General features: G+C 45.4%; 1 protein-coding gene across 1 annotated transcript in view; it reads left to right on the top strand.

Annotated features, from left to right (window-relative positions):
• Positions 1-643: 643 nt before the first annotated feature.
• The window catches only part of GATD3 (glutamine amidotransferase class 1 domain containing 3), a 108,129-nt gene continuing 99,555 nt past the window's right edge, over positions 644-9,217 (top strand). Inside the window, exon 1 of the mRNA XM_063956901.1 lies at positions 644-818. Coding sequence (XP_063812971.1) covers positions 714-818 — 105 coding nt within the window. The 5' untranslated portion in view covers positions 644-713. The remainder of the gene's footprint in view (positions 819-9,217) is intronic.

The raw sequence follows: 9,217 nt of genomic DNA, 5'->3' as shown, positions 1-9,217 counted from the left end.
CGTGATATTTTTCTGACTTTGACAAATAAGATGTAGTGTATATAATATATAAGATGTAGTGTATATAATAAGATGTAGTGTATATAATATATAAGATGTAGTGTATATAATAATATATAAGATGTAGTGTATATAATAAGGTGTAGTGTATAGAATATATAAGATGTAGTGTATATAATGTGTGGTGTATATAATAAGATGTAGTGTATATAATAAGGTGTAGTGTATAGAATATATAAGATGTAGTGTATATAATATATAAGATGTAGTGTATATAATAAGATGTAGTGTATATAAGATATAAGATGTAGTGTATATAATATATAAGATGTAGTGTATATAATGTGTGGTGTATATAATAAGATGTAGTGTATATAATAAAGCGCACACATGATACTGGAGGACACAGACATTGCGCACTGTCCGCCGCTCTGCAGCCCCTCTCTCTCCGTTACAGACAGCAGAGGGAATACGTCTATTACACTGGGCGTTACATTGTGTCTCCGCTGTATGAAAGGTCTTCGCCGTCATTGTACCTAAGAAGACGCCATTCAGTCATATAGCGGACCGCTGGGCGCCAGTACAATGGCGGCGGTGACAAAATGCTGAGTCAGGAGTTGGCCTCTAGTGGACGCTTACTAACGTTTTGCTATTCTGGAAAGTGAGTTACGCAGTCTCCGGAGTCCGGCTGAAGGTGAATCTGAGTCCCGGTAATGGCGGCTCTGCTCGGTTACCGGAGCTCAAGGATCGCGTTATACCTGCTGGGGACCCGGGCCCTGCACAGGACACAGGGAAACCCCGCAGCTAGGGTGGCAGTGGTGTGTATATAACGTGTCTGTAGAATAACCTGATGGGGGATGCACTGACTGTCCCCAGGAGCTGACTCTCTTATGCTTAGCGATATATTATCATGTACAAGCTATATAAACACATTTATTCTATATCTGTATAGCGGGTGATCGGTGACAGCACTCCTGTGATATATATATCTGTATAACGGGTGATCGGTGGCAGCACTCCTGTGATATATATATATCTGTATAACGGGTGATCGGTGGCAGCACTCCTGTGATATATATATATCTGTATAGCGGGTGATCGGTGACAGCACTCCTGTGATATATATATATCTGTATAGCAGGTGATTGGTGACAGCACTCCTGTGATATATATATATCTGTATAACGGGTGATCGGTGACAGCACTCCTGTGATATATATATATCTGTATAGCAGGTGATTGGTGACAGCGCTCCTGTGATATATATATATATCTGTATAGCGGGTGATCTGTGGCAGCGCTCCTGTGATATATATATATCTGTATAGCGGGTGATCTGTGGCAGCGCTCCTGTGATATATATATATCTGTATAGCGGGTGATTGGTGACAGCACTCCTGTGATATATATATATATCTGTATAGCGGGTGATCGGTGACAGCGCTCCTGTGATATATATATATCTGTATAGCGGGTGATCTGTGGCAGCGCTCCTGTGATATATATATATCTGTATAGCGGGTGATCGGTGACAGCGCTCCTGTGATATATATATATCTGTATAGCGGGTGATCTGTGGCAGCGCTCCTGTGATATATATATATATCTGTATAGCGGGTGATCGGTGACAGCACTCCTGTGATATATATATATCTGTATAGCGGGTGATCGGTGGCAGCACTCCTGTGATATATATCTGTATAGCAGGTGATCGGTGACAGCACTCCTGTGATATATATATATCTGTATAGCGGGTGATCGGTGACAGCGCTCCTGTGATATATATATATCTGTATAGCGGGTGATCGGTGACAGCGCTCCTGTGATATATATATATCTGTATAGCGGGTGATCTGTGGCAGCGCTCCTGTGATATATATATATCTGTATAGCGGGTGATCTGTGGCAGCGCTCCTGTGATATATATATCTGTATAACGGGTGATCTGTGGCAGCGCTCCTGTGATATATATATCTGTATAACGGGTGATCGGTGACAGCGCTCCTGTGATATATATATCTGTATAGCGGGTGATTGGTGACAGCACTCCTGTGATATATATATATCTGTATAGCGGGTGATCTGTGGCAGCGCTCCTGTGATATATATATATCTGTATAGCGGGTGATCTGTGGCAGCGCTCCTGTGATATATATATCTGTATAACGGGTGATCGGTGACAGCGCTCCTGTGATATATATATCTGTATAGCGGGTGATTGGTGACAGCACTCCTGTGATATATATATATCTGTATAGCGGGTGATCTGTGGCAGCGCTCCTGTGATATATATATATCTGTATAGCGGGTGATCTGTGGCAGCGCTCCTGTGATATATATATCTGTATAACGGGTGATCGGTGACAGCGCTCCTGTGATATATATATCTGTATAGCGGGTGATTGGTGACAGCACTCCTGTGATATATATATATCTGTATAGCGGGTGATCTGTGGCAGCGCTCCTGTGATATATATATATCTGTATAGCAGGTGATTGGTGACAGCGCTCCTGTGATATATATATATATCTGTATAGCGGGTGATCGGTGGCAGCACTCCTGTGATATATCTGTATAGCGGGTGATCGGTGGCAGCGCTCCTGTGATATATATCTGTATAGCAGGTGATCGGTGGCAGCGCTCCTGTGATATATATCTGTATAGCAGGTGATCGGTGACAGCACTCCTGTGATATATCTGTATAGCGGGTGATCGGTGACAGCGCTCCTGTGATATATATATATCTGTATAGCAGGTGATTGGTGACAGCGCTCCTGTGATATATATATATATCTGTATAGCGGGTGATCGGTGGCAGCACTCCTGTGATATATCTGTATAGCGGGTGATCGGTGGCAGCGCTCCTGTGATATATATCTGTATAGCGGGTGATCGGTGGCAGCACTCCTGTGATATATCTGTATAGCGGGTGATCGGTGGCAGCGCTCCTGTGATATATATCTGTATAGCAGGTGATCGGTGACAGCGCTCCTGTGATATATATATATCTGTATAGCGGGTGATCGGTGGCAGCGCTTCTGTGATATATATCTGTATAGCAGGTGATCGGTGGCAGCACTCCTGTGATATATATATATCTGTATAGCGGGTGATCGGTGACAGCGCTCCTGTGATATATATATATCTGTATAGCGGGTGATTGGTGGCAGCACTCCTGTGATATATCTGTATAGCGGGTGATCGGTGACACCGCTCCTGTGATATATCTGTATAACGGGTGATCGGTGACACCGCTCCTGTGATATTATATCTGTATAGCGGGTGATCGGTGGCAGCGCTCCTGTGATATATATCTGTATAATGGGTGATCGGTGACAGCACTCCTGTGATATATATATATCTCTCTGTATAGCGGGTGATCGGTGGCAGCACTCCTGTGATATATATATATATCTGTATAGCGAGTGATCGGTGGCAGCACTCCTGTGATATATATATATCTGTATAACGGGTGATCGGTGACAGCGCTCCTGTGATGTATATATATCTGTATAGCGGGTGATCGGTGACAGCGCTCCTGTGATATATATCTGTATAGCGGGTGATCGGTGACACCGCTCCTGTGATATATCTGTATAACGGGTGATCGGTGACACCGCTCCTGTGATATTATATCTGTATAGCGGGTGATCGGTGGCAGCGCTTCTGTGATATATATCTGTATAGCAGGTGATCGGTGGCAGCGCTCCTGTGATATATATCTGTATAGCAGGTGATCTGTGGCAGCGCTCCTGTGATATATATATCTGTATAGCGGGTGATCGGTGACAGCGCTCCTGTGATATATATCTGTATAGCGGGTGATCGGTGGCAGCACTCCTGTGATATATATATCTGTATAACGGGTGATCGGTGACAGCACTCCTGTGATATATATTTCTGTATAGCGGGTGATCGGTGGCAGCGCTCCTGTGATGTATATATATCTGTATAGCGGGTGATCGGTGACAGCGCTCCTGTGATATATATCTGTATAACGGCTGATCTGTGGCAGCACTCCTGTGATATATATATATCTGTATAACGGGTGATCGGTGACAGCGCTCCTGTGATGTATATATATCTGTATAGCGGGTGATCGGTGACAGCGCTCCTGTGATATATATCTGTATAGCGGGTGATCGGTGACACCGCTCCTGTGATATATATCTGTATAGCGGGTGATCGGTGACAGCGCTCCTGTGATATATATATATCTGTATAGCGGGTGATCGGTGACAGCGCTCCTGTGATATATATATCTGTATAGCGGGTGATCGGTGACAGCGCTCCTGTGATATATATATCTGTATAGCGGGTGATCGGTGACAGCGCTCCTGTGATATATATATATCTGTATAGCGGGTGATCGGTGGCAGCGCTCCTGTGATATATATCTGTATAACGGGTGATCGGTGACACCGCTCCTGTGATATATCTGTATAACGGGTGATCGGTGACACCGCTCCTGTGATATTATATCTGTATAGCGGGTGATCGGTGGCAGCGCTTCTGTGATATATATCTGTATAGCAGGTGATCGGTGGCAGCGCTCCTGTGATATATATTTCTGTATAGCGGGTGATCGGTGGCAGCGCTCCTGTGATGTATATATATCTGTATAGCGGGTGATTGGTGGCAGCGCTTCTGTGATATATATCTGTATAGCAGGTGATCGGTGGCAGCACTCCTGTGATATATATCTGTATAGCGGGTGATTGGTGGCAGCACTCCTGTGATATATCTGTATAGCGGGTGATCGGTGACACCGCTCCTGTGATATATCTGTATAACGGGTGATCGGTGACAGCACTCCTGTGATATATATCTGTATAACGGGTGATCGGTGATGGCACTCCTGTGATATATATATCTGTATAACGGGTGATCGGTGACAGCGCTCCTGTGATATATATTTCTGTATAGCGGGTGATCGGTGGCAGCGCTCCTGTGATATATATATATCTGTATAACGGGTGATCGGTGGCAGCGCTCCTGTGATATATATCTGTATAACGGGTGATCGGTGGCAGCGCTCCTGTGATATATATCTGTATAACGGGTGATCGGTGGCAGCGCTCCTGTGATATATATCTGTATAGCGGGTGATCGGTGACAGCGCTCCTGTGATATATATCTGTATAGCGGGTGATCGGTGGCAGCGCTCCTGTGATATATATATCTGTATAGCGGGTGATCGGTGACATCGCTCCTGTGATATATATCTGTATAACGTGTGATCGGTGGCAGCGCTCCTGTGATATATATCTGTATAACGGGTGATCGGTGACAGCGCTCCTGTGATATATATCTATATAGCGGGTGATCGGTGACAGCACTCCTGTGATATATATCTGTATAACGGGTGATCGGTGACAGCACCCCTGTGATATATATCTGTATAGCGGGTGATCGGTGACAGCGCTCCTGTGATATATATCTGTATAGCGGGTGATCGGTGACAGCACCCCTGTGATATATATCTGTATAACGGGTGATCGGTGGCAGCGCTCCTGTGATATATATCTGTATAACGGGTGATCGGTGGCAGCGCTCCTGTGATATATATCTGTATAGCGGGTGATCGGTGACAGCGCTCCTGTGATATATATATCTGTATAGTGGGTGATCGGTGACAGCGCTCCTGTGATATATATCTGTATAGTGGGTGATCGGTGGCAGCGCTCCTGTGATATATATCTGTATAACGTGTGATCGGTGGCAGCGCTCCTGTGATATATATATCTGTATAGCGGGTGATCTGTGGCAGCGCTCCTGTGATATATATCTGTATAGTGGGTGATCGGTGATGGCACTCCTGTGATATATATCTGTATAACGGGTGATCGGTGACAGCGCTCCTGTGATATATATCTGTATAACGGGTGATCGGTGACAGCGCTCCTATGATATATATCTGTATAGCGGGTGATCGGTGGCAGCGCTCCTGTGATATATATCTGTATAGCGGGTGATCTGTGGCAGCGCTCCTGTGATATATATCTGTATAGCGGGTGATCGGTGGCAGCGCTCCTGTGATATATATCTGTATAGCGGGTGATCTGTGGCAGCGCTCCTGTGATATATATCTGTATAGCGGGTGATCGGTGACAGCGCTCCTGTGATATATATATCTGTATTGCGGGTGATCGTGATAGCGCTCCTGTGATATATATATATCTGTACAGCGGGTGATCGGTGGCAGCGCTCCTGTGATATATATATCTGTATAGCGGGTGATCGGTGACAGCGCTCCTGTGATATATATATATCTGTATAGCGGGTGATCGGTGACAGCGCTCCTGTGATATATATATATCTGTATAGCGGGTGATCTGTGGCAGCGCTCCTGTGATATATATATATATATATATCTCTGTATAGTGGGTGATCGGTGACAGCGCTCCTGTGATAGATATATATCTGTATAGCGGTTGATCTGTGGCAGCGCTCCTGTGATATATATATATCTGTATAGCGGGTGATCGGTGACAGCGCTCCTGTGATATATATCTGTATAGCGGGTGATCGGCGACAGCGCTCCTGTGATATATATCTGTATAGCGGGTGATCGGTGACAGCGCTCCTGTGATATATATATATCTGTATAGCGGCTGATTGGTGACAGCGCTCCTGTGATGTATATATATCTGTATAGCGGGTGATCGGTGACAGCGCTCCTGTGATATATATCTGTATAGCGGGTGATCGGTGACAGCGCTCCTGTGATATATCTGTATAACGGGTGATCGGTGACACCGCTCCTGTGATATATATCTGTATAGCGGGTGATCGGTGGCAGCGCTCCTGTGATATATATCTGTATAACGGGTGATCGGTGATGGCACTCCTGTGATATATATCTGTATAGCGGGTGATCGGTGGCAGCGCTCCTGTGATATATATTTCTGTATAGCGTGTGATCGGTGGCAGCGCTCCTGTGATATATATCTGTATAGCGGGTGATCGGTGACAGCGCTCCTGTGATATATATCTGTATAGCGGGTGATCGGTGGCAGCGCTCCTGTGATATATATCTGTATAACGGGTGATCGGTGACAGCGCTCCTGTGATATATATCTGTATAGCGGGTGATCGGTGGCAGCGCTCCTGTGATATATATCTGTATAACGGGTGATCGGTGGCAGCGCTCCTGTGATATATATATCTGTATAGCGGGTGATCGGTGGCAGCGCTCCTGTGATATATATCTGTATAACGGGTGATCGGTGACATCGCTCCTGTGATATATATCTGTATAGCGGGTGATCGGTGACAGCACTCCTGTGATATATATCTGTATAGCGGGTGATCGGTGACAGCGCTCCTGTGATATATATCTGTATAGCGGGTGATCGGTGACAGCGCTCCTGTGATATATCTGTATAGCGGGTGATCGGTGGCAGCGCTCCTGTGATATATATCTGTATAGCAGGTGATCGGTGACAGCGCTCCTGTGATATATATATATCTGTATAGCGGGTGATTGGTGACAGCACTCCTGTGATATATATATCTGTATAACGGGTGATCGGTGACAGCGCTCCTGTGATATATATATCTGTATAGCGGGTGATTGGTGACAGCACTCCTGTGATATATATATATCTGTATAGCGGGTGATCTGTGGCAGCGCTCCTGTGATATATATATATCTGTATAGCGGGTGATCTGTGGCAGCGCTCCTGTGATATATATATCTGTATAACGGGTGATCGGTGACAGCGCTCCTGTGATATATATATCTGTATAGCGGGTGATTGGTGACAGCACTCCTGTGATATATATATATCTGTATAGCGGGTGATCTGTGGCAGCGCTCCTGTGATATATATATATCTGTATAGCAGGTGATTGGTGACAGCGCTCCTGTGATATATATATATATCTGTATAGCGGGTGATCGGTGGCAGCACTCCTGTGATATATCTGTATAGCGGGTGATCGGTGGCAGCGCTCCTGTGATATATATCTGTATAGCAGGTGATCGGTGGCAGCGCTCCTGTGATATATATCTGTATAGCAGGTGATCGGTGACAGCACTCCTGTGATATATCTGTATAGCGGGTGATCGGTGACAGCGCTCCTGTGATATATATATATCTGTATAGCAGGTGATTGGTGACAGCGCTCCTGTGATATATATATATATCTGTATAGCGGGTGATCGGTGGCAGCACTCCTGTGATATATCTGTATAGCGGGTGATCGGTGGCAGCGCTCCTGTGATATATATCTGTATAGCGGGTGATCGGTGGCAGCACTCCTGTGATATATCTGTATAGCGGGTGATCGGTGGCAGCGCTCCTGTGATATATATCTGTATAGCAGGTGATCGGTGACAGCGCTCCTGTGATATATATATATCTGTATAGCGGGTGATCGGTGGCAGCGCTTCTGTGATATATATCTGTATAGCAGGTGATCGGTGGCAGCACTCCTGTGATATATATATATCTGTATAGCGGGTGATCGGTGACAGCGCTCCTGTGATATATATATATCTGTATAGCGGGTGATTGGTGGCAGCACTCCTGTGATATATCTGTATAGCGGGTGATCGGTGACACCGCTCCTGTGATATATCTGTATAACGGGTGATCGGTGACACCGCTCCTGTGATATTATATCTGTATAGCGGGTGATCGGTGGCAGCGCTCCTGTGATATATATCTGTATAATGGGTGATCGGTGACAGCACTCCTGTGATATATATATATCTCTCTGTATAGCGGGTGATCGGTGGCAGCACTCCTGTGATATATATATATATCTGTATAGCGAGTGATCGGTGGCAGCACTCCTGTGATATATATATATCTGTATAACGGGTGATCGGTGACAGCGCTCCTGTGATGTATATATATCTGTATAGCGGGTGATCGGTGACAGCGCTCCTGTGATATATATCTGTATAGCGGGTGATCGGTGACACCGCTCCTGTGATATATCTGTATAACGGGTGATCGGTGACACCGCTCCTGTGATATTATATCTGTATAGCGGGTGATCGGTGGCAGCGCTTCTGTGATATATATCTGTATAGCAGGTGATCGGTGGCAGCGCTCCTGTGATATATATTTCTGTATAGCGGGTGATCGGTGGCAGCGCTCCTGTGATGTATATATATCTGTATAGCGGGTGATCGGTGACAGCGCTCCTGTGATATATATCTGTATAACGGCTGATCTGTGGCAGCACTCCTGTGATATATAT

Source organism: Pseudophryne corroboree, chromosome 2 (assembly GCF_028390025.1).
Source record: "Pseudophryne corroboree isolate aPseCor3 chromosome 2, aPseCor3.hap2, whole genome shotgun sequence".
NCBI classification, from domain to species: Eukaryota; Metazoa; Chordata; class Amphibia; order Anura; family Myobatrachidae; genus Pseudophryne; species Pseudophryne corroboree.
The sequence above is the reverse complement of the archived record's forward strand: the minus strand, read 5'-3'. Positions and strand labels throughout refer to the sequence as shown.